The sequence below is a fragment of the Salvelinus namaycush genome, chromosome 16, assembly GCF_016432855.1.
Source record: "Salvelinus namaycush isolate Seneca chromosome 16, SaNama_1.0, whole genome shotgun sequence".
Taxonomy (NCBI): domain Eukaryota; kingdom Metazoa; phylum Chordata; class Actinopteri; order Salmoniformes; family Salmonidae; genus Salvelinus; species Salvelinus namaycush.
The window spans coordinates 5,017,418-5,044,931 of NC_052322.1; the positions used below are offsets into that span (position 1 = coordinate 5,017,418).

At 41.9% G+C, this 27,514-nt stretch overlaps 1 protein-coding gene across 1 annotated transcript in view; it reads left to right on the forward strand.

The window, feature by feature from the left end:
* Positions 1-7,960, forward strand: part of nhlrc2 (NHL repeat containing 2) — a 49,475-nt gene extending 41,515 nt beyond the window's left edge. The window contains exons 9-12 of the mRNA XM_039010360.1: positions 2,079-2,201; positions 2,498-2,707; positions 2,980-3,196; positions 7,108-7,960. Of these exons, the coding sequence (XP_038866288.1) occupies positions 2,079-2,201; positions 2,498-2,707; positions 2,980-3,196; positions 7,108-7,370 (813 nt within the window). The 3' untranslated portion in view covers positions 7,371-7,960. The remainder of the gene's footprint in view (positions 1-2,078; positions 2,202-2,497; positions 2,708-2,979; positions 3,197-7,107) is intronic.
* Positions 7,961-27,514: the final 19,554 nt, after the last annotated feature.

The window sequence follows — 27,514 nt, forward strand, 5'->3', positions numbered from 1 at the left end:
GGCTTTTTTATGGCGGTTTTGGAGCAGTGGCTTCTTCCTTGCTGAGCGGCCTTTCAGCTTATGTTGATATAGGACTCATTTTACTGTGGTTATATAGATACTTTTGTACCTGTTTCCTCCAGCATCTTCACAAGGTCCTTTGCTGTTGTTCTGGGATTGATTTGCACTTTTCGCACCAAGTACGTTCATCTCCTTCCTAAGCGGTATGACGGCTGTGTGGTCCCATGGTGTTTATACTTGCGTACTATTTTTTTGTACAGATGAACGTGGTACCTTCAGGCATTTGGAAATTGCTCCCAAGGATGAACCAGACTTGTGGAGGTCTACAATTTATTTTCTGAGGTCTTTGCTGATTTCTTTTGATTTTCCCATGATGTCAGGCAAAGAGGCACCGAGTTTGAAGGTAGGCCTTGAAATACATCCACAGTTGACTCAAATGATTGACTCAAATGATGCCAGGGGCGGCAGCGTAACCTAGTGGTTAGAGCGTGGGACTTGTAACCGAAAGGTTGCAAGATCGAATCCCCGAGCTGACAAGGTAAAAATCTGTCGTTCTGCCCCTGAACAAGGCAGTTAACCCACTGTTCCTAGGCCGTCATTGAAAATAAGAATTTGTTCTTAACTGACTTGCCTAGTTAAATAAAGGTAAAATAAAAAAATTAAATAAAAATTAGCCTATCAGAAGCCATGACATCATTTTCTGGAATTTTCCAAGCTCGTTGCAGTGATGTTCATAGACGTCCAACAATCTTTTGTTGATGGCTCGCGCTTTGTACATGCAGAACAATCATTGTACAATTTCTCCATCATGGCCGTCACGGTTTTTCAACATGGCATCTTGTATTCTGGTTCTAGATATGCCATTAGGGTATTGAAGCCGACATCCTCTACCATTGACAATGGCTGCATATTAACTGCAATCATTTCTCACTCTGTCCCTTATCGCACTGCTGCCAGCAACGGGTTGGGTCTCCCTTTAACAAGAGCAAGGTATTGTGTTTCATTTGAAAACAGCATAACATTTTGTAGGATATTTCTGAAAAGACTGCCTGAAATTTCAACCTGTTTTGGTGGGATGGACTTTTGGCATTCCATGGTGACATCACCATGTGGTAAATTAGTTAATAGACCAATAAGAAAGAATTCCACCTCTCTGCCAATAACAGCTAATTTTCAGTTTTCGCCTCCCCACTCCCAGACAATCCTAGCCAAATTCTTGCTAGAGAAATTGCCCTTTGCCAAAAAGCTATTTTTATTTCTTTTTGACAATTTTAATTGAAAACAATCACAGTAAGGTACTTAATTGTTGCCCAGAAAGGATTTGATATTGATATAAAAACATCTGCATTGGACCTTTTTAAGAAACACTCGTTTTCATTAGCAAACTGTTGCAAAATGTTTTACATGGTGTGCACAATGAATACACACCTACACTAACCTCCCTCAAGCAGAGCATTGTTTTCAATGTTTTTTTTCTTCAGTTTTATACATATGAGAGTAATCTGTCTTTAGAAACTTCAGATGATTCGTCGAGGACTGCACTGCTTCATCATCAAGTCAATCTTTATACTCTGGCCAATCAGAAGGCTTCATTTAACAAATAGTTGACTCAGTTCAGATTCCTAATACTCTGAGAAATGGCAAGGCTGCTGAATCGAAATTGGCCCTAGTTCAGGGGTGCCAAACAAATTTTTCCCCAGGGGCCGCATTCACTCTTCAACGAGGTTCAAACTGAAAATTGGCAACATTTCCTCTATCCATAGTTTGGTGACTTTTCAATGCTTTCATTTGAGTAATTTATTAAGCGAGCTGGACAGTCAAGAAACTGTATGAATGTAGGTCTATTATTCTTCCTACACAGTTTAAATTTTGGTTTAGTTATTTGAAAGTATATTGAGTCGTCCCCCTCCCCCCAAAAACAAAATATCCCCAAAAATCTGTGGCCCGGATTGGAACCCCTCCAATTGGGCCGTATGTTTGACACCCCTGCCCTAGATGGATGGATGACTAGTGGCATTGAAATGAATTGAAACATGTAACGTGACTCATGGTGTTCATGTGGTGTTTTTTGGGGACAGAACCTGTTTGCGTTTGGGGACGTGGACGGGAAAGGAGTGGACGCAAAGCTCCAGCACCCTCTCGGTGTGGCCTGGGCTCCTGACCAAGGCCTCCTCTATGTGGCGGATTCCTACAACCACAAGGTCCGTTTTTCAGACGTAATGTTTACACTGTATTTTATGGACATGTGGTTTCACATCAGTATCCGGTGACAAAGGCATCAAGAGGAAGAGCTTGTGGGGTGTCATTGGATGTTTTCGCTGAAACAGCCAATAGACAATTCATATGTAAAGCCTTCATATTCTCTGCTGTGAGATTGGAGATTGCTTCTTGAGAAGACAGTAGGCCTCCAGGGCAGAGTGTATGTATGTTTGGACTGGTTGTATAGAGTACTCACAAATCAAATCCCTCTTAGCCTTGCTGTGTTTGTTTGTTTCAGATCAAAGTGGTGGACCCAAAAACCAGGCAGTGTCTGGTTGTGGCTGGGACAGGGGAAGCTGGTGACGTGTTAGGGCCAAGCTTGACTGAGTCCAGCTTCAATGAGCCTGGTGGCCTGTGTGTCGGGGAGGGGGGCAGGGTGCTGTATGTAGCTGACACCAACAACCACCACCTCAAAGTCTTGGACCTGGACACCAAGACCGTGTCACTGGTGAGGGGTGTGTGTGACAGAAAGAGCATTATTGTGTGTGTGAATAAGCATTTATCTATCTGTTTCAGAAGCCTTCATATTAAAAAAAGTACCGTTTGCCCGAAAACATTTTGGTTTGAAATTACCGGACCTCTGCTCGAAAACTTTTTTTAAGAGAGAACAAGTGGAAAGCCATAGATGTTATGGGGCTTGCTTTTCCTTTGACTCTTTAATACAGCTTCTCTTTTAGAAACACCAAAGAAACGTGTTTCTCTTCTCTCCCTCTCTTGTAGTTCCCCATTTCAGTGGAGGACGCGGTAGACTCTGCACCAACTAAGTCCTCTGGACCTTGTAAAGTCCCCAAGCTCCCCAAATCTGCTTCAAGGGTGAAGATGCCACCACTGGCAGTGTCACCAGGACAGACTGTCAACTTGGAGCTGGTGCTATCGCTACCAGAGGGCACCAAGCTCACTGAAGACGCACCCAGCTTTTGGACCCTGTCAGCAGAAGGTAATGAAAATTACACCAGTGTAACGTTCAGTAGAGCACAATGTTGTCAACATTTTGAAACATAACCTTGTTCACGTGACTGTGAAGCTGTTCCCATTCATGCCTCAAGCTGGAAAAAGTTAGAGAGTATTATTAAAACATTCCCTTTCATCTGAATGTTCTGTAATGGGCTCCAGTGAATGTTCTGGTTAAATTGCTGTGGTTTGAGGGGCATTATAGTTTCCACTCCCCCATTCAAGGTCAAAGCAAACCTGGATATGAAATAAACCTTACATCGGAGGTCGTAGGGGCATCCCAATCCCTAGGCCCTTTTTGCCGTGCCTTCTCAATAGCTCCACCTAACCCACTGGCAGGCGACACCCATCTTTTTAAAATGGTTAAACAACAGCCTAGCCCTTGGGATAGGAGTGAAGGATATTTTAGAAATGGTGCCAGATTGTCCCAGGCAGCAGACACACACACACTCTCTCACACCATATGTTGAAATACAAATTGACATGCTGACTGATGTAGTTGCATCTTTTCTCTCGCTTTGTTCCCTCTTTCCAGACATACCCTTAGCTTCAAGCACTCCTGTTCTCAGTCTCTCTCTAAATCAAATGTATTTATAAAGCCCTTCTTAGATCAGCTGATATCTCAAAGTGCTGTACAGAAACCCAGCCTACAACCCCAAACAGCAAGCAATGCAGGTGTAGAAGCACGGTGGCTAGGTAAAAACTCCCTAGGAAGGCCAAAACCTAGGAAGAAACCTAGAGCGGAACCAGGCTATGAGGGGTGGCCAGTCCTCTTCTGGCTGTGCCGGGTGGAGATTGTAACAGAATATGGCCAATATGGCCAATAATAATAATCACAGTAGTTGTCGAGGGTGCAACAGGTCAGCACCTCAGGAGTATATGTCAGTTGGCTTTTCATAGCCGATCATTGAGAGTATCTCTACCGCTCCTGCTGTCTCTAACCAGGCATTTGTTTAGCTTATGTTCAATGGCCCCGTCCCTTACAATGAATGATGCCTAAACTCCAATCTTTTATATTTGGAATGTGCCGCTGGGCAAAATAGCCTAACGTGGCTATGCCTTGAAGCGTTCACTGCATCGGTGAATGGCCTTATTTACTCCCATCGTCAGTTCTCTGAGTTAAAGTGATGTTCTACCAGCGTTAGTGGGGTTTTGTGTCAATGATATTCCATCCTGTTGGATTGACGGGACACCTCATTTTCCTTTGTCAATTACTTGATCAATTATTTCCACTATTTGTGAAGTTCAATAATTTGTGCTTTGATCAAAAGTAATAAAGTAATTGAGGTTCTGTGGCCCTCAATTGATTGCAAATGCCACCTCAGGTTCTAATGATTTAAATGCATACATTTACTTCATTCACGACCACAAGAATACAAGGGACCACATAATTAAATTGAATTCAACAATGACATCAAGGCTCATTTTGATAAGAGGAGAAGCCTTGCTGTCTATGAGATATACGATCTAGGTTAAAAAAAAAAACTATTTATTGGATCAATGATGGAACAGGAATCACAGTCGGTCAAGTTAGCCATGCACAGCGTCAAAACAAGTATTTTAGATCCCATTTCCCTCTAAATGTCTCCACTGGGAGCCTGAGGACATTTAAAAGCACAACCTGTATGAACAGTGGTTAACTTGAAATGACAAATGAAAGAACACAGCACCTATAATTTGTTAGCTGCTGCAGGAACCTGTGGGTAGAATGCTACCACCAGAGATTCTGCTTGAGTCCCCAGGGACTATGGGAGCGTCCCAAATAGCACCCTATTCCCTACATAAAGTGCATTTGGAAAGTATTCAGACCCCTTTTCCACGTTACAGCCTTATTCTAAAATGGATTACATTGATTTCTTTCCTCATCAATCTACACACAATACAAAGAGAACCGTTTTTTAGACATTTTTGCAAATGTATTTTGTTTTACTCGGTACTTTGTTGAAGCACCTTTGGCAGTGATTACAGCCTCGGGTATTCTAGGGTATGACGCTACATGCTTGGCACACCTGTATTTGGGGAGTTTCTCCCATTCTTCTCTGCAGATCCTCTCAATCTCTGTCAGGTTGGATGGGGAGCGTTGCTGCACAGCTATTTTCAGGTCTCTCCAGAGATGTTCGATCGGTTTTAAGTCCGGGTTCTGGCTGGGCCACTCAAGGACATTCAGAGACTTATCCTGAAGCCACTTCTGCGTTGTCTTGGCTCTGTGCTTAGGGTCATTGTCCTGTTGGAAGGTGAACGTTCGCCCCAGTCTGAGGTCCTGAGCACTCTGGAGCAGGTTTTCATCAAGGATCTCTCTGTACTTTGGTCCGTTCATCTTTCCCTCGATCCCAGTCCCTGCCACTGAAAAACATCCACACAGCATGATGCTGCCACCACCATACTTCACCGTAGGGATGGTGCTAGGTTTCCTCCAGACGTGAAGCTTGGCATTCAGGCCATAAATGTGCTTGGCATTCAGGCCAAGGAGTTTAATCTTGGTTTCATCAGACCAGAGAATCTTGTTTCTCATGGTCTAAGAGTCCTTTAGGTGCCTTTTGGCAAACTCCAAGCGGGCTGTCATGTTCCTTTTATTGAGGAGTGGCTTCCCTCTGGCCACTCTACCATAAAGGTCTGATTGGTGGAGTGCTGCATTGATGTTGTCCTTCTGGAAGGTTCTCCCATCTCCACAGAGGAACTCTAGAGCTCTGTCAATATGACCATGGGGTTGTTGGTCACCTCCCTGACCAAGGTCCTTCTCCCCCATTGCTCAGTTTGGCCGGGCGGCTATCTCTAGGGAGAGTCTTGGTGGTTCCAAACTTCTTCCATTTAAGAATGATGGAGGCCACTACGTTCTTGGGGACCTTCAATGCTGCAGAAATGTTTTGGTACCCTTCCCAGATCTGTGCCTCGACACAATCCTGTCTCGGAGCTCTACGGACAATTCCTTTGACCTCATGGCTTGGTTTTTGCTTTGACATGCACTGTCAACTGTAGGACCTTATATAGACAGGTGTGTGCCTTTCCAAATCATGTCCAATCAATTGAATTTACCACAGGTGGACTCCAATCAAATTGTAGAAACCTCTCAAGGATGATCAATGGAAACAGAATGCACCTGAGCTCAATTTTGAGTCTCATAGTAAAGCCTCAATACTTTGCAAACATTTTTTTTTTTTAACTGTTTGTTCGCAATGTCATTATGCAGTATTGTGTGTAGATTGATGAATAAGGCTGTCAAGTAACAATGGAGAAAAGGGGAAGGGGTCTGAGTACTTTGCAAATGCACTGTATACTGTAGCACTACTTTTGACCAAAGCCCTATGGGCCCTGGTCAAAAGTAATGTCATTTGGGACGCGAACATAGTCAGTGAGCGTTCACATGCCCAAGAAAGTATGGAGGTTTAGTTCTGCCTGTGACTCAGCCCTATAGAGTAACAGCCCACCACATTTCCTGTATATTACTCAGCAGAGCCAGCCAGCAAGTCAGGCAGCTCTCTTTATCTCTGTCTCTCTCTTTGTTTCTCGCTCTCTGAGGGAATATCAGTGGATGGTAGGGCTTTTTAAATGCAGTCGTTCAATTTGATTGATAAGCCATCACAAACAGTGAGTCAACGACAGTCTTTTGACACTAACATGCAGATTGAGGGTGAATTTGTTTAAACATGGTGGCGCATTTTAGAAGCATGACTGGTGATTCGTGATTTGTCCAAATTATTAGGGACGAAAAATTGTCGTTGCTTCCCAGTCTGTCGACAGATACTACTACCATTTATGTTGTGTTAAGATATTATGTCTTGGTAGAGTGAAATGTGTGCTTGTTATCCATTATTTTATATATTATATTATTCTATGATGAGTTGACTGTATGTGTGCCATTAAATAGGATATTGCCTAACTATTTCCTGTGTTGTACAGGTAACGATTGGTTGGTAGAGAACCAGGTGGTGACCGGGGACATCCCAAATCTTTCCCAGCCCCTCTCCATCCCTGCCATACTTCCAACGGTTCTCAAGGCGACAGAGGCCAGCCCCTCCCTCACCCTGAGTGTTTGGGTTTACTGCTGTCTGGCAGGAGGTGGGGCTTGTATGATGAAAGCCGCCTCCTTCACGCAACCTCTCCAGATAGGCTCTACACCCAGGAAGGGCTCGGTTACCGTGACGCTGGCTCATGCCTTCTAACTTAACAAGCCTCTAGCCCTTCCCTCTCGTTGGGGCTTTGTGTTTCAAATATGTTTCATATTTAAATGAAGATTCAAGTTTACAAATGTACAAATCCTTTTGATAGCTCCTTTTGAACACATATGATAACAGTAACAAATAATTTATCAGATTGACATGTTTAAACAAAGTAGATATCATAAATAGTATGGAAAGGGGAAGAAAAGGTCAAACCCGGACTTAATTCAATTAACAAACAAAGAAGTTTGGATACCCCCAAAAAGGATAAGCCCACCCACCCTACTTGCTTCCGTCCCCTTCGGGGTAAATCCTATGTAACTTTGTCTTAGATAAGTGTACTGTACAATTGGCGCATTCATCTCCCTCCTCTCCCCTGTAACTATTCCCCAATTCGTTGCTGTAAATGAGAATGTGTTCAGTCAACTTACCTGGTAAAATAAATAAATAAAAAGTTTAAAGTCCTTAAATTGTATCAAACAATGCCTGGAGTAAATTATTATATATTTTTGATTTATTTAACCTTTATTTAACTAGGCAAGTCAGTTAAGAACAAATTCTTATTTACAATGACAGCCTACCCTGGCCAAACCCTAACCCGGACGATGATGGGCCATTTGTGCGCCCGCCCTATGGGACTCCCAATCACGGCCGGTTGTGATACAGCCTGGAATCTAACCAGGGTCTGTAGTGACGCCTCTAGCACTGAGATGCAGTGCCTTAGACCGCTGCGCCACTCAGGAGCCCTCAAATTGAATGGGTATTGATGTATTTTAAGGTAACCTCCCAGTCTGCCACAGGTATTTCGGTGTCCAGCTCTTCCTCCCACTTTGCTTTAGTAGGATCTGTGGAGGGTGGGTAGACGGACTGAAATGTGTCATATAAACGAGATATCAGTTTGTCTGATCCTGAGCACAGTTTAATGCACCCATCAAACATGGAAGGTTTGACATTCTCAAATGCAGGTAGATGTTTTCTTATACTGAACAAACATATATATAAATATATATATACGCAACATGTAAAGTGTTGAAATAAAAGATCCCAGAAATGTTCCATATGCAGAAAAAGCTTATTTCTCTCAAATGTTGTGCACAAATTTGTTTACATCTCTGTTAATGAGCATTTCTCCTTTGCCAAGAAAATCCATCCACCTGACAGGTGTGGCTGATTAAACCGCATGATCATTACGTAGGTGCACCTTGTGCTGGGGGACAAGAAAAGGCCACTCTAAAATGTGCAGTTTGTAACACAACGCCATGCCACAGATTGAGGGAACATACAATTGGCATGCTGCCTGCAGGAATGGTTGCCAGAGCATTAATTTTTCTACCATAAGCCGCCTCCAACATCATTTTTCAGAATTTGGCAATACATCCAACCGGCCTCACAACCCCAGACCACATGTAACCATATCAGCCCAGGACCACATACGGCTTCTTCACCTGCGGGATCGTCTGATACCAGCCACCCAGAAAGTTGATGAAACTGAGGAGTATTTCTGCCTGTAATAAAGCCCTTTTTGTAGATATAAACTCATTCTGATTGGCTGGGCCTATGGCAGAGACCCCATCTAAGTATAAATTCCCTATGTTATGGATCCCAACCTCTGCCCAGCGATAAAATTCTTGTCTACGTTGGAGGGTGCAAAGGAAGGATTTCCCACTATTGGGAGTAGAAATTACATTAGTCTGAGGTCAAAATGTACCTTAACTTGCTTCCAGATACGGATTGTGTTCTATATACAATGGGATCGGGTCTATAAACCGATGTCTCAAGGCGTATAGGGAACATAATCACTGCACAAATTGGGTAGGGGTAGCAGTCCTCGCACTCCATATCAATCCAGCAGGACAATACAGCAGCGTCATCCTTCTTCCAATTTAGATTTTAAAAGGTTTTTACTTATCCTGTGTGCTTTGAATTCCCAAATAAATGGGTTTATAATCGAGTCCAGTTGATTATTAAAGGACTTCGTCATAAATAAATATGTACTGTATAACAGTTGAGGGAGAAATACCATTTTAATTGCATTAACTCTTCCCAGTAAAGATATAGGGGAAGCGTTTTGTTAGGTGGGCATTAGGGTAACTAGACTTGGGGTCGAAATGGAATTGGGTCACTATTATATGTCACATGAGGGAGTGCATGGTTTTCTCTGCACAAGTATTCCCTGTCTTTATTTTACAAGATGTCAGCACCAAAGTGCATGTATCGTCTTCCTCTTCACTGTGTGTTTATGGATGGGGGAAAACAAGTGGGCTCTAAATAAGGTTTACATAATACATTCATAAGCACTCCGTAACACCTCTAGAAAACCTTTCATAGACTTATGTCCACCACAGCACTGTGTCTGCTGACTGGCTTGGATTTGTGCCAGCCAACTTGCTTACTTAAATAATACTTCAGCGCTGGCAAAACTGGTTACAATTAAATAAAATTTCAACCAATTTTGCCCTGTTGGTTTTGTCATAAGGCATTTACAAACAGTTTCCTCACACTTAGTCATTACGCCCACATTTGTAAATGTTAGTAACCAAGTTATTCACACATTTATAAACTTTTTATATTTTAACTGATGTATTAATGATTCATAAGATAATTAATAAGATGTTTAATATAGGTCCTTATAAACCATTTAGTAATCATTAGTTTGTACCTAATCTAAAGTGAGGGCTTAGCGTTAGTGTTACCTTCAGCGTTAGTGTTACCAGCACTCATAATGCCTTTTATGAGGCCTACCTCCAGAGGTGGTCAGGAATATCTGATCACAATCGGATCACAATGCGTCTTTTAATCGGCTACACCTGAAAACATTTTGGGCACAATCGGAATGTGGACAAGATCAGGACAAAGGACGCATGTTAGTATCAGGTGTAAATGGGGATTCTGATTTCTCTTTCCCAGCTTCACCTCAGACCCCCAGTGCTGTCTGGCCGGCATGTGTGTTTTTATACTTTCCAAGGGCAGCGCTTTTTACAAACTGGTTTCTTTTATTATGCAATGTAACAAGGACAAAGTAATAAAACCATATTTTATCAGCCTTTTGTGTGTGTTGTCCTTTCCTTTGCTGGCATCAATGACTAACAAGGCCCTTGGGATTATGTATTCTCTCAGCACACACATGGGGTGTGTTGTAAATTCACTCTGGCTATCTACTCCGATTTCAGAGCATTCTCGTCTGTGTGCCAGAGCGCAAAATAACTGACGAATTTACTAAGGCTCAGCACCCATTGAATAGGGCCGGTGTCACTAAACACCGGTCCTTATGAGACGGTCCTTATGAGAGCGGTCCTTACGGTCCTGTGGCGGTCCTTATGAGAGCCAGTTTCATCATAGTGCATGATGTTAATTGTGACTGCACTTGAAGAAACTTTCAAAGTTCTTGAAATTTTCCAGATTGACTGACCCTCATGTCTTAAAGTAATGATGGACTGTTGTTTATTTTAGCTTATTTGAGCTGTTCTTGCCATAATATAGACTTATCCATATTTGGTAAAATACCATCTTCTGTATACCACCCCTACCTTCTCACAACAGAACTGATTGGCTCAAACGCACTACGAAGAAAATAATTTCCACAAATTAACTTTTTAACAAGGCACACCTGTTAATTGAAATGCATTCCAGGTGACTACCTTATGAAGCTGGTTGAGAGAATGTCAAGAGTGTGCAAAGCTGCCATCAAGGCAAAGGGTGGATTTGTTTAACACTTTTTTGGATACTACATGATTCCATATGTGTTATTTCATAGTTTTCATGTCTTCACTATTATTCTACAATGTGGAAAATAGTCAAATTAAGAAAAACCCTTGAATGAGTAGGTGTGTCCAAACTTTTGACTGGTACTGACTGTAGAACAGTCTTCTCCCCTTTTTAAAATGCACCCTTCCTTGGATAATTTTGATTGGTGTCTGGTAACACTTAGGCCCCAATTCAATAAATTGCAGATAAAGGAACCACACTGCAGGTTCTCATACTTTACGCAGTATTGGAGGTTAATATTCTGATTTTAGGCAACCGGAGGGGAGTTCCCCTGGGCATCCCACTGCACAGTGAGTTCCACATTTTGTTGAACCAGCCAAATCATCCAAACAAATTATTTGTTGAAAGGGTGTCACAAAATAGAAGTACTCTGCACTTTAAGAAAGCAGTTCTAGTTACTGACACCCTTGAAACGTTTCACAGACACTTATTTGAAGCATATTGATCTGTTTAACAAATTAGTATCTTAACAATTAAAGAACAAATGTTACATTTTAAAGGCTTTAAAAGGGGTACAGCCTATTGAACCTTTATTTTGACAGGGAAGACATAGAGACCGAGGTCTCTTTTAGCCCTGTATAATACAATATAAAATACACATTAAACACTACATACTGTATATTAAAATACAAAAACAAATAAAGCACAAATAAAACATCACAAATCATTCCTCCACAAATAAATTCCCAATCAATACTTTAAATTGCCCGAACGGCACCAGAACATCAAGATGAAATGAATTGTACATTTTGTTCCAACGGTACGCAATAAAGCTAAAACCAGATTCACATAGCTCGGTGGAGACCCTAGGAACCTCGAATTAACCAATCGCGTGAACGGGTGAGGCAACTCAGGTGTCTATACTTAAAACAGCAAAGTTAGATGTCACATATCAGTTTGCAGACAATGTAAAAAATTTAAAAAAGCATACAAACATGGTCTCTTTTTTTGCTTTCTTGAGTAAGGCCGCTCACCTTAGCTCAGTGCTTTTAGTGGTGATGGGGCAGCCAGTGGAAAATATGGAGCATAAGGGTTGGTATGTGCTGTGATTGGCTCAGTGTTCTGTCACTCATCGGGACACTACATCACTGCAAAATCTACAGAATCTACATCATCTACAAAATCTACAATTCAAGCCCCTTGGGTGCTGCCATAGATTTAAATTAGAAGTGCCCATCCAAGAAGGCTCAAGGTCATTGGCCACAGATAAAATGACGTCAAATCACTTTATATCTACTGTAGCTTTGATTGGACTAATCATGTCAACATCATACTTTCAAAATCTTAGCTAGCAAGCTAGACAAGCAGTCATTAGACATTACACAACAAATTGGAAATCGCAAATTCAACAATGAGTGGTTTGGAAGGAATCAGTGGCTAACTGCAAGTGTTGCAAAGCAATCAATAACCTGCTATTCAGTGGAGTGGGTATGTGGTCCAAGTCTGGGTTTAAGGGTCTCTTTTCCAAGCTTAAAAGGATAAACATTCACATACAACACCATGGGCCAGAAAAGGTTGAATACATTGGCCATGATGTCAATCAGGCATGACTTCTGGGAAATCTCAGACAACAATCTCAGACAACAACTGGGAAATCTCAGACAACTGGGAACTCGGAAAAAAACAAGGTTGAATCATGACGTCAGTGATCTTCAGCTCGGAGCTCTAGAAAAATGCCAGAGTTCCCGACATGGAATTCCGAGTTGGATGACCATTGAAAACTTATTTTCCCAGTTGTCTGAGATTTCCCAGTTGCGAGTTTGCAGTTGTTTTGAAGGCGTCAGAAGTCATGCTTGAAGGCATCATAAATCCATAAAATGCCAGACTTTGTTCAAAGTTTGATGACAAAATTTGCCCACAAGATGGACCACCACACCACCTTTCTGTTCAAGTGAGCACAGAACAACAAGGTGAGTCCAAAAATGTATTGTATGCTGCTGCATAATGATGTAATATGCCAGGGAGATATGTATACTGTAGCTAAGAAAATAATACTAAGTGTATGTTGTGTGGTAAGCTATTAGTAGCCCATGTGCCTCACCCTAATAATTTGGTCCCTTTTCCCCTCTTAACTTAGCCTACTGTTCTGACTTGGTGGTGCACATGTAGCCTATAGCCTGTTTTAGAGACATGTAATCATTGAATATTGTAAGAGGTTTCATTGTCTGCTTATATGCCCCCTTAACTTATCCTACAGTTCTGACTTGGTGTACCGGGAGAATACTGTAAGAACAGCCCATGTTCTGAATTCTGTCGCTGTACATTTCTAAAGTGCTGAATAAATAGTTATATTGACTACGTTCGTCCTAGCTCGCTGATGACCTTGTACCTAGCCGGTGGGGATTCCGGTGGGGTGCCCCCACCCAGGGAGTGGCGGTGCTGGAAAGTGGGTCACACTCGGACAATCATTGTGGCCCTGGTGGCACAAAATAATCAAAAGGTCTGACTGCACAGAGATGCTTGGGAAAATGGTCACAACGGGGGACCAGTGTGTCTGTGTCTCCGGGTAGGGGGGTGTATCTAAGCGCCATCAGCTAGGACTTGACATTGGTTAATGAAATCTTCCCATTCTTGCTCAATTTTGCATGCCTTCTCAAACAGCTACAACTGTATGCATTTGCACATTAAGTCTTCTCTTGAGTTGGGCTCAGGGATGGAACAACTGTTGAACATCTGAGCTGATGGTTGTTTGTGGGGAGTGTGTGTGTGTGTGTGTGTGTGTGTGTGTGTGTGTGTGTGTGTGTGTGTGTGTGTGTGTGTGTGTGTGTGTGTGTGTGTGTGTGTGTGTGTGTGTGTGTGTGTGTGTGTGTGTGTGTGTGTATCCCACATCTGTTGCTTTGGGGTAATGATGTTAGGGACAATACAGGATGAACCACAATAATTGTTTGCAAAAATAATAATTGCTTGCCAAAAGTGTAATTTTTGTAATGCCAATCCTGGTTATATGTAACATTCCTTTGCATGAACTGCCAACATTAAGTATATTATTTGTTAATTGTGTAAATAAATGAATATATGCAACAACACCAAAAATAGTTTTTTTTAAAATGACTGTATACAATACAATCAACGTTGGAAATTCTTTGGCAGTTGATATGCTTCTGTTGTGTAGATGGCACTGTGTGCTCTTTTTAAAGGATGGGTCCCAATCTCTCATAGGCCCTAGGATACAGGTGGACAGTGGTGGTCTGCCAGTCACTGGGAAGACAACCCAACGTGGGATGGGGGGAGGTTTTGGCAGGTGGAATAGGGGAGAACAATTGAAGGTTTACTCAGTAGCAGAACAAATAACATGGTACAGCTATATGGACACCCACTCATCACGGTACTTTTTAATGGTAAGTCTACAAACACATTGTGGTAAATATAATTGAAACTTGTATCTCACTATGGTAAATGGTGAAATAAGTATAAGTATATTACGTATTGGATCACAAAATAATATATTTTGCATTACTGTGTAGTTTACCAATGATGGTGAAGTGGACATGCTCGGTATTCATGTCCCGAAAGAAAGAAAGAAATGATGTAATTAGAATAAATGTTAATAGATAAGATCTATCAAGAACGCCTAGATCATCTCAGACTCTGCTGCCCTTCAGTCCCTTGACTGTTGGCCCTGATGGAGACATGGATCAACCCAGGGAACACTGCTACTCTTCATCTAACTACGTTTTCTCTCATAGTCTGAGAGCATCTGGTCGTCGCGGAGGTGGCACATGTCTACTCATTCTCCTAACTGGAGATCTTCTCTTTCTCCCTCTCTCACCTGTCCATCTCCTCATTTGAATTCCATGCCGTCACTGTCACTTCTCCTCTTAAGATTAACGTTATTGTCATCTACTTTACTTTACTGACTTTATTGTCCCCTTGGGGAAATGTTGTTGCAGTGTCATGTACACGTTTAAAGTGGCGTTTAAATAACAAAACAAATTGACAATACAACTTTCATAACAGTTACATACCGATAAAAAAAGACGAGACTGCTGGCCTTACTGGGTCGATAGGAACATTAGCCTGCTGGTCTTACTGGGTCTATAGGAACATTAGCCTGCTGGCCTTACTGGGTCTATAGGAACATTAGCCTGCTGGCCTTACTGGGTCTATAGGAACATTAGCCTGCTGGCCTTACTGGGTGGATAGGAACATTAGCCTGCTGGTCTTACTGGGTGGATAGGAACATTAGCCTGCTGGCCTTACTGGGTGGATAGGAACATTAGCCTGCTGGTCTTACTGGGTCTATAGGAACATTAGCCTGCTGGCCTTACTGGGTCTATAGGAACATTAGCCTGCTGGCCTTACTGAGTGGATAGGAACATTAGCCTGCTGGCCTTACTGGGTGGATAGGAACATTAGCCTGCTGGCCTTACTGGGTCTATAGGAACATTAGCCTGCTGGCCTTACTGAGTCTATAGGAACATTAGCCTGCTGGCCTTACTGGGTGGATAGGAACATTAGCCTGCTGGCCTTACTGGGTGGATAGGAACATTAGCCTGCTGGTCTTACTGAGTGGATAGGAACATTAGCCTGCTGGCCTTACTGAGTGGATAGGAACATTAGACTGCTGGTCTTACTGGGTCTATAGGAACATTAGCCTGCTGGCCTTACTGAGTCTATAGGAACATTAGCCTGCTGTCCTTACTGAGTCTATAGGAACATTAGCCTGCTGGCCTTACTGAGTGGATAGGAACATTAGCCTGCTGGCCTTACTGGGTGGATAGGAACATTAGACTGCTGGCCTTACTGGGTGGATAGGAACATTAGCCTGCTGGCCTTACTGGGTGGATAGGAACATTAGCCTGCTGGCCTTACTGAGTCTATAGGAACATTAGCCTGCTGGCCTTACTGAGTCTATAGGAACATTAGCCTGCTGGCCTTACTGGGTGGATAGGAACATTAGCCTGCTGGCCTTACTGGGTGGATAGGAACATTAGACTGCTGGCCTTACTGGGTGGATAGGAACATTAGCCTGCTGGCCTTACTGGGTGGATAGGAACATTAGCCTGCTGGTCTTACTGGGTGGATAGGAACATTAGCCTGCTGGTCTTACTGAGTGGATAGGAACATTAGCCTGCTGGCCTTACTGAGTGGATAGGAACATTAGCCTGCTGGCCTTACTGAGTCTATAGGAACATTAGCCTGCTGGCCTTACTGAGTGGATAGGAACATTAGCCTGCTGGTCTTACTGAGTGGATAGGAACATTAGCCTGCTGGCCTTACTGGGTGGATAGGAACATTAGACTGCTGGCCTTACTGGGTGGATAGGAACATTAGACTGCTGGCCTTACTGGGTGGATAGGAACATTAGACTGCTGGCCTTACTGAGTCTATAGGAACATTAGCCTGCTGGCCTTACTGAGTCTATAGGAACATTAGCCTGCTGTCCTTACTGAGTCTATAGGAAAATTAGCCTGCTGGCCTTACTGAGTGGATAGGAACATTAGCCTGCTGGCCTTACTGGGTGGATAGGAACATTAGCCTGCTGGTCTTACTGAGTCTATAGGAACATTAGCCTGCTGGCCTTACTGGGTGGATAGGAACATTAGACTGCTGGTCTTACTGGGTCTATAGGAACATTAGACTGCTGGTCTTACTGGGTGGATAGGAACATTAGACTGCTGGTCTTACTGAGTGGATAGGAACATTAGCCTGCTGGCCTTACTGGGTGGATAGGAACATTAGCCTGCTGGTCTTACTGGGTCTATAGGAACATTAGACTGCTGGTCTTACTGGGTCTATAGGAACATTAGCCTGCTGGCCTTACTGGGTGGATAGGAAAATTAGCCTGCTGGCCTTACTGGGTGGATAAGAAAATTAGCCTGCTGGCCTTACTGGGTGGATAGGAACATTAGCCTGCTGGTCTTACTGGGTCTATAGGAACATTAGACTGCTGGTCTTACTGGGTCTATAGGAACATTAGCCTGCTGGCCTTACTGGGTGGATAGGAACATTAGCCTGCTGGCCTTACTGGGTGGATAGGAACATTAGCCTGCTGGCCTTACTGGGTCTATAGGAACATTAGACTGCTGGTCTTACTGGGTCTATAGGAACATTAGACTGCTGGCCTTACTGGGTGGATAGGAACATTAGACTGCTGGCCTTACTGGGTCGGTAGGAACATTAGTCGGAACATTAGCCTGCTGGTCTTACTGAGTCTATAGGAACATGAGGCCGAGCTGTTTAGGAGGGATATCACACTTGGCACAAATTATTGTCTAGTTCTGTTTTTCCTGCTGATGGATGCCCTATCCCTGTACCCAGAGGGGAGTAGTTCAATGTCCGGGTACAGGGAATGGCTTGGGTCTAAAATTATTCTGTGAGCCTTACGGAGGGCCCTGGCCTTAAAGATCTCATCCAGGCCTGTCTGTTTGACTCCAAGTACCTTGCTTGCTGTGGTGATAATCCTTCTCAGCATATTTCTCTGGCTGACAGTGGCATTGCCAAACCAACAAACAATATAAAAAATATAAATACTCTCAATGAAAGATTTGTAAAACAGAGTAAGTATAGTACACGTAACATTAAAAGATCCAAGCTTTTTGAGAAAGTACAGTCTCTGTTGACTCTTTTTGTAGATCAGGTCTGTACATTTACTCCACTGAAGCTTATTGTCCAAGAGGACACGCAGGTAGTTGTATTCCTCTACAATCTCTATATTCTGACCTCTGATAGATGTTGCAGAGGTAAGTGTTGCATGCTTCTTGAAGTCTATGCACATCTCTTTGGTCTTAAGGACCAAGTGTGATTCGTCACACCACTCTACAAAGTTATTTAGGACCGGGCCTTGGTGTTCCTCGTCATCATGCAACAGGCTGATCAAGGCAGTGTCATCAGCGAACTTAACGAGGTGTCTGTCAGGATGGGAACTAGTACAACTATTAGTGTACAAGATATACAGGAGTGTGGACAAAACACATCTCTGAGAGAGCCTGGAGACCTACAGGACTTACAGGAGAGGCTGTGTTGGTGTTGCGTATGTCCGACACGTGGGGACCTACTTTGACCCGCTGTGACCGTTGGCTCAGGAAGTCCAACAGCCACAAAACCAGCCCCCCATCTAAGGAGAAGTCCCGAATGAGTCTGTGCCAGAATGTAAGGCTGGATTGTGTTGAAGGCAGAAGAAAAGTCAACAAACAATACCCTGACATGGGATTTGGCACCCTCTAGATGTCTGTAGACCTTGTTGAGGAGATTAAGAATGGCAGAGTTGTGACCAAGTCATTGTTTTACAAGTCACAAGTAAGTCTCAAGTCTTAGCACTCAAGTCCCAAGTCAAGACCGTCAAGTATCAAGTCAAGTCTCAAGTCCTAAACTTTGAGTTTCGAGTCCTAAACAAGTCATAATGTGCTCTTCACCAAATGTAATATTTTTCATATTTTTAACAAGAGTAATAGTTAGTATATTACATTTATGCAAATCATGGATGCTTTTAAAAATATCTATATATTTATTACTTTCAGAATTAACGTTATATTTCCATGGAAATACATGGGTAGCCATGAGAAAGACCCTCTGTGACAGCGGGAGAAGCGTGGTAGGCTGGGTCGGGTCGTGTGGGGTGGTTGCTCTCCTGTAGATGAATTAAGCAGCAGAGTATCTACTGGCCATCCAACATGGCAATTCACATAGAAATACATCACCTACAACAGCCAAGATCCTTTGCCGTGTAGAATAGAGAATTGAGTACAGATCTATATATTGCATTTCTGTCTGGAAAACGCGGTGCATGCGGTGCCTCAGATGAAATAAGCAGTCGTTCTTCATTCATTATCAATGGAGAAAGCTCAAAACTGCGGAGGACGGCAGAGAGCAGGATGGTGGGATTTGTGTGAAGCATAAACACAATCAGAGGTTTAAGCACTCGATAATAATCAGCAGGTTAGGAAGAGTACACAACCATTGTAGGAGGCACTCTGCCATAAATGTGCTCATTTGGTCTTTTCCCGCTCCAAACAGTGTGGTGGCGAGTCAATCTGCAAGTCTAATCTAGGCAAGCAGTGAGGAGCGTACATAACAATACAGGCACCAGACATCACAAGCCAGCAAGAACAATCCCATGAAACAAACAAGTTACAGGGTTTCTCCCTCTCCAGGAGGCGACAGTAGGTTGGCCGGAGGTAGACAACATTGTGGTCTGATGTCCCCAGGGGAGGTCTGGTGGTGGCAGAGAACGCATTTGGTATTGTCCCATAGCACAAACCAAGAGTCTTGTTTTTCCTAGTGTGACATTTCACATACTGGTGGGTATGCGCGCAGGACTTTGTGCGAAGTACAGTTGTTAGAATCCCCTAAAATACATTTGGGTGCGTCGGGGGAGATAGATTCCAGTTTCTGTGACAGATTATAAATAGTCTCTGATGCCTTTGTTATATTAGCTTTCGGTTGAATGTACACAACGGTAACAAACAATTGGGGGAACTCACTCTAGTAGGGTCGCAGTGATACAGACAGCAGTTCAATGTCGGGGCTACAGAGTCTCTCTCTTACCAGGATCGATTTACACCACTGGTCCCTGACAAGTAGACAGATGGCCATGCTCCGTCGCAATCTTTGCTCTCTCTCTCTCCCACGACTCTCTCCTTTTCTATCCTATCATCTCTCCCTTCTAAATCCTTCTCCCTCCTGTCTCCTGATTCTGCCTCTTTTGACCCTACTATCCTCCCTTTTCATGTCCTACAGTATGACTCGCACTGTGCCCTTTCCTCCCTTGCTTCTCCGTGGCTGAGTGACTAATTGTGGTGTTACAGAACAGGGCTGCGGGCAGCTGAGAGAAAATGGAGAGAAACTAAACTTCCTGAGGACCTATCATCCTTTCACTCTGTCCTTTCTATCTTCTCTTCCTCTGTATCCGCTTCTAAATCCATGTTCTACCACTATAAATTCCAAGCTTTTGCCTCTAACCCTCGGAAAGTTTTCTCCTCCCTCCTTAATCCTCCATCCTTTCCCTTTTCCTCCTCCCTCTCTGCGGACGACTTTGTCAACCACTTTGAAAAGAAGGTTGACGACATCCGCTAGTCATTCACTCAGCCTATTGAGTCCACTGGTCTCACTCACACAGAACTACCCTATGCCTTGACCTCTTTCTCCCCTCTCTCTCCAGATGACATCCTGCGACTAGTGAGGTCTGGCCGCGCAACAACATGCCCGCTACACCCCAAAATTACATCTTGAATCGACTTCCTATTTAGCAACAAAGCATCCTTCACTCATGCTGCCAAACATATCCTCGTAAAACTGACTATCCTACCGATGCTCGACTTTGGCGAGCAAACTCTACTCCGCAAATTGGATGCAGTCTATCACAGTGCCATCCGTTTTGTCACCAAATCCCCATATACTACCCACCACTCTCGTTGGCTGGCCCTCGCTTCATATTCGTTGCCAAACCCACTGGCTCCAGGTCATCTATAAGTCTTTGCTAGGTAAAGCCCCACCTTATCTCAGCTCACTGGTCTTTTTCTATTTTATTATTGACTGTATGTTTGTTTATTCCATGTGTAACTCTGTGTTGTTGTTTGTGTTGCACTGCTTTGCTTTATCTTGGCCAGGTCGCAGTTGTAAATGAGAACTTTTTCTCAACTTGCCTGCCTGGTTAAATAAAGGTAAAATAAAAGAAACATTAACTCATGCTCTGGAATGCTCTTTAGGTTTTATCACCCAAAAGACATCATAAATCTCCTCTGTCAGTGTTAGCTCCCAGAGGCCCATCCTCAGTAGAACATACACACAATAGTTATAAGAATCTTCTATTCTGTTGCATAAAACAACCATTTGATGCAATAAAAGTATTATAACATAATCTTGCAATTTTCTGCAACTCGCGGTAACATAAAGAAATACTCGCCATGATCTACTCACGCTACTGAAACGCGAGAGATTCTAACTTCACTTCGATCAAACGAACATATCTTCTCAAATGTATTTAATTGGCCGGCCCATATGTCCTCATACTAACCGAGTCTGCTCGCTCGTTAAGCACGAGAGACAGAAATAATACTTTGCTTTGGCACAACAGGTATATTTCTCAGAATTCCTAAATCGGCCGGCCCATATGTCCTGGCTCATAGGCATTCAGTAATTCACCCTACACACTGACCCTTCGTCAGATATACAACACCAGATTCAATCTCTCCCTAGTATCTGGATGAAAAGGATCCACACACCCCACTCTCAACAATAATCCTGCCTACAGCACTATTGGTGTATAACGTAATTTGCTACACAATTCATAAAGACAGAAGTCAACAGTAAGGCCTAGTTTTATCTTAGATTCCTCGCACGGGGGCTCCAATATGTTGTGACGAAATCAAACTAATTTCACACATATATTATTTAGTATATGTAAAGACAACATTAAATTAATTAAGAATAGTCTGATGGGTGACAATATTAGCCTATCACTTGTGAATGATGTATTATCACTTGTGAATGATGCCCAGCGTGTGCAGTAAGGCAAGAGTTTTTCAAATCATAGTCGCACACATCATGTAGCCTAGCCCATAGGCCAATATGTTTTGATAAGGCTTGTATCACAACTAAAGTGGCCAAATGCCTTCTAAAAATTAAGCACACTAATCCGCTTTACAACCGGTGAAGAGCCTAACTGGTATAAATAGGTGACACGTGAGTTTCAATTTTGAGGAAGATCATTTTCACCATAATGCACCTTTATAATAAAGCATTACATGCGTAATCACATTTGCGGTCACTTTTGAGAACAGTGTTTTCCCTCTAATTGATTTTAGACCATTTGCGCTTATAGCCTACTGCCATGTGCGCATTGCCGTGCTTTTAATGTGAAGAAATAGCTTAATAGTTCATCAACATTTTAAGCTAAACATTCTGATCTGTTGCATCAGCCTCATTGCTTTTAACAGTTTTTTGGATTCGAGTGTTTGTATTAATTTGGGATCTAGCGCGTCCCACAACAGTCCCAGCGTACAGTACCAGTCAAAAGTTTGGACACACCTACTCGTTCAAGGGTTTTTCTTTATTTTTACTATATTCTATGAAATAACACACATGGAATCATGTAGTAACCAAAAAAGTGTTAAACAAATCAAGATATATTTTTGATTCTTCAAAGTAGCCACCCTTTGCCTTGATGACAGCTTTGCACACACACTTGACTGTTGTTTCTCTTTGCTTATTTGAGCTGTTCTTGCAATAATATGGACATGGTCTTTTACCAAATAGGGCTATCTTCTCTATACCACCCCTATCTTGTCACAACACAACTGATTGGCTCAAAAGCATTAAGAAGGAAAGAAATTCCACAAATTAACAAGGCACACCTGTTAATTGAAATGCATTCCAGGTGACTACTTCATGAAGCTGGTTGAGAGTATGCCAAGAGTGTGCAAAGCTCTCATCAAGGCAAAGGGTGGCTACTTTGAAGAATCTCAAATATAAAATCTATTTTGAATTATTTAACACTTTTTTGGTTACTACATGATTCCATATGTGGTATTTCATAGTTTTGATGTTTTTACTATTATTCTACAATGTAGAAATTAGTAAAAATAGATAAAAACCCTGGAATGAGTAGGTGTGTCCAAACTCTTGACTGGTACTGTATGTTTGGAATATTTATTTGTTGCACAGAAGGACAAGTTGACCAATAGAATAGGTACATTTTTGTACTATGGGCGATAGTAAATTGACATAGGCTAGTGCTGTTGCTCTTTGTTAGGCCTACTCATGTTGTTGGCTGACGATAAGTAGGCTAAATGTGGACAGTTCTTCTAATATCTTCAATATGCGCCTTGGATTCTTATAAGATGGACATGGTTGCGTCCCCGATGTGTCGGTCTTCACTTGTAGCCTACTTCTTACCTCTGAAAAGGACCCGATCACGTAACGGCATTGGCCAATAGAATTGATGTATCTGAGAGAGCCATGTGAGTTAGAGGTGCTTCGGAGCACGGCAGCTGAGGGAAGGGAATTATAATTATTATATTCAGCCCAAAGGCACAATGGCCACAAAAGGCATGCATTTTTTAGGGGGCATTACAGCCACACAAGGGGGATGCCGCCAGGAAATTAAAGGCCTGGTGTGAATATTATCAAGTGCTTGTCAAATTGTGAATGAGAGACTGATGAAGTCTGTGCAGCCTGCGCAACAAACAAATCAGAGCTCATGCTTTTCATGCAACTTTTTTCAAACCATCATTAGAGTCGCATCATGCAGCCTTAAAATGTATTAATCATCACAAACGTTTGGCTATATGTTTTATCACAACTAAAGTTGTATAAATAACTAAATTAACCTCTAATTCCTCCCAAACCCGGATCCGGGAGCACCCCCATCAGTAAAAAAGCTGACTAGCATAGCCTAGCATAGCGTCACAAGTAAATACTAGCATCTAAATATCATTAAATCACAAGTCCAAGACACCAGATGAAAGATACACATCTTGTGAATCCAGCCATCATTTCTGATTTTTTAAATGTTTTACAGGGAAGACACAATATGTAAATCTATTAGCTAACCACGTTAGCAAAAGACACCACTTTTCTTACTCCACCATTTTGTTACTGCATCAGTAGCTATCACAAATTCGACCAAATAAAGATATAAATAGCCACTAACCAAGAAACAACTTCATCAGATGACAGTCTGATAACATATTTATTGTATAGCATATGTTTTGTTAGAAAAATGTGCATATTTCAGGTATAAATCATAGTTTACCATTGCAGCCACCATCACAACTCTCACCAAAGCGACTAGAATAACTACAGAGACCATCGTGTATTACCTAATTACTCATCATAAAACATTTCTTAAAAATACACAGCGTACAGCAAATGAAAGACACAGATCTTGTGAATCCAGCCAATATTTCAGATTTTCTAAGTGTTTTACAGCGAAAACACAATATAGCGTTATATTAGCTTACCACAATAGCAAACATCACAACAGCATTGATTCAAGCCAAAAATAGCGATAACGTATAAACCACCAAAATATATTAATTTTTTCACTAACCTTCTCAGAATTCTTCAGATGACAGTCCTATAACATCATATTACACAATGCATATAGAGTTTGTTCGAAAATGTGCATATTTAGCGGCACAAATTGTGGTTATACAATGTGATTAGTGGCCAAAACTTCAAGCAATCTGTCCGGCGCCATCTTGGAGAGGCACCTATTCTAATCGAAAACTATTCATAAACTTGACTAAAAAATACAAGTTGGACAGCAAATGAAAGACAAATTAGTTCTTAATGCAATCGCTGTGTTACATTTTTAAAATGAACGTTACTGCGCAATACAGCGTGCGCTAAAGCGAGACCGCACCGAAATTCATGGCGGAATTATTATTTGACATTTGTCAACATAAATACGAATTAACAACATAAAGATTGCTTACTATTTGCCGAGCTTCCATCAGAATCTTGGGCAAGGTGTCCTTTCTCCAGAACAATCGTCTTTTGGTTGAAAGATGTCCTCTTCTCATGTGGAAATAGCAGCTAACGATAGCCACCCACTGGAGAGGTGTCCAACTCGTGAAAGCGCATCACAAAGAAATCCAGGAAAATCGCAATAAACTGATATAAACTGCTATAAGTCGGTTTAAATTAACTACCTTATGATGTCTTTAACAACTATAACGAATAAAAACATGACCGGAGATATAGAACTGCTAAAACGAAAGCTTTGCAGGAGGCCATTGTGATGTCCCTGCTGCGCCAGGCGCCCCGTTGAAAAGAACGGTACCTCCGTTCCACGGTCTTATATAGGGCCCCAGATTGCGCAATCCACTCCATTCAAATTCTCCCCGCTTACTGACATCTAGAGGAAGGCGTATGCAGTGCATGTAGCCCGATGGCTTACATGGGGACTTATAAACTGACCTCAGAACAGGGACCTCGATTTCTGAAATCTCACTCCCTGACAGGAAATGTGCTGCAGAATGAGTTCTGTTTCACTCAGAGAAATAATTCAAACGGTTTTAGAAACTAGAGAGTGTTTTCTATCCAATAGTAATAATAATATGCATATTGTACGAGCAAGAATTGAGTACGAGGCAGTTTAATTTGGGAACGAATTTTTACAAAGTCGAAATGGCGCCCCCCTAGTGTCGCATATAGGAGAGCCTGCTTCTTTGTTATCTGCTCAACACAGAATAGCCGCAAGTGCGCACTTCCTTGGAAATCGTTTGGAGAAAATATCCTTTCTATTTTATTCAGCTATGTTAAATTGCTTGTGTTAACTGTGAGTACGCTAGAGAAGAGACCAAACGTCATGGCATGCGCATCGCACACAAAGGTTAGCCCATAATGAGTCATTCAGTTCAAATGTGTATGAGCCCAACATATGATTATTATTTTTTTTAAATATGTTTATTTTTTTTATTTTTTTTAAACATGTTTGTTTTACTGAAGGTTGTGGTGGTGCTGATGATGATGGTGATGCACATTTTTATTGAACCTTTATTGAACTAGGCAAGTCAGTTAAGAACAAATTCTTATTTACAATGACGGCTTACCCCGGCCTAACCTGGACGACGCTGGGCCAATTTTCTGCCGCCCTATGGGATTCCCGATTACGGGCAGTTGTGATACAGCCCGGGATCGAACCCGGTTTTGTAGTGACACCTCTAGCACTGTGATGCAGTGCCTTAGACCGCTGCGCCACTCAGGATCCCCAATAATGATGAAGATGGCTGTTTCACAGGGTATAGGCCCAGTAAGGAAAGATGTGTGTTTGTATGCGAGCACGCGAGCAATGACTGTCGCAGGTCATCCATGGACATTGAACATTTGTTGAACTTTGGTCAGTCCGCCCTGGCCATGATTTTTCAGTCCTAATCGGCCTTGATTTGCCCCGAAAACAGATGTCTACGAGTGGTTCAGATTTGGTGCATATACATTTTCGTTTTGGTTTTTGGTACTACTATTTTAACAAGTATGTGGTAAATTTTCTAAACACTTAGTACAAAACTCCAAACTGTTAATACTTGTAACACAGTCAGTCTTACATTGAAAACGTTTCATTGTCCATTCATTTAGTTTATTAACACCTTTCATCAAACAATCGCTGATTCAAAATCCAAAGTTTTCTGTGAAATATAATGAGTACATAGGTTTAATCACCAAAACACAACATAATGATAACTTCTTAACTTAGTTATTTTAACAACCACTTAATCCAATAGCAAAAAATGTAAGATACAACTCAATATTAGGAAGATGTTTTCAATGTTTTGTACATTCAGTGTACAATTATATTTTGTTCATTTAGCAGATAGTCTTATCACACCATAACGTGCCATCAGACTTCTGATACCAATGCAGGGTGAAAAGGGGCCACAGAATTGTGAACCGCTATAAAAAATGGTATAGAAAAGTATTTTGAAAATACAAATTACAGCTCTCGAAAGTATCTTGTTACAAAATACATTGGAGTGTAGTTCAGCCCAGTGTAATACAAATTACAAAATATATACATGTAACAGAAATACTGCTCTTCTCTGATTGTAATCGTGTATTGTAGTTTACAGTATTGTACTTATGTTTTGTAGTGGTCCTGTACATGGCTTAGTTCATAAGAGCATGGCACTAGCAACACCAGAGTTGTGGGTTTGATTGCCACTGGGGTCACATACCAAAATGTGTGGATGGTTGGCACTTTGGATAAAAATGTCTGCTAAGTAAATGGCATGTATTACAGTTCTGTATAGGCAAATGCAATTTTTGTAAAGTAGTTTTAACCCCCCCTCCCAACAAGAATACCCCAGCCACTTCCTTCTGGATAAATGTGTACTGTACTGGGGATACATTTCTTTCTTGTTTTAGACTTCCTGGATTATTTGCATTGCTATTGGTATTGTGTTGTTATTTTGTATTACTGCCCTGTAGGAGCTAGACACACAAGCAATTTGCTGCACCTGCTGTAACATCTGCTAAACTGTGTACGCGACTAATACATTTTGATTTGTTAAATATAGTACATCTCTGATCTTGTCAATATCAGATTTTTAAAATAACGTACTGTGAAGTAAAATCAAGGACCGAGTTTGGGAAACCCTGTAGTACACAATGGAAGAGAGTTGATTAAATAGCCATGCCATACCGCATAATTTGGGACCTGCATAATGACAACAATCTAATTAATCACTCTCTCTCATATTCAGAAAATAGCAAAAAAAGGAACTATATACAATGCATACATTGGAAAAACACATTTCACAGTAGACAACTAGTAGAAAAATGTACAATCTCATTACATAACCCATTATACAGACTGACAATAAAACGAACATTTAATTTTCCTCAATAAATATACTGTACTATACTTCAATCCCTAAAATGTTGAAGTGAAATAATGTACGTTTGAAATTTGTCCGTTGAAACCACGACCCAAAAAATAT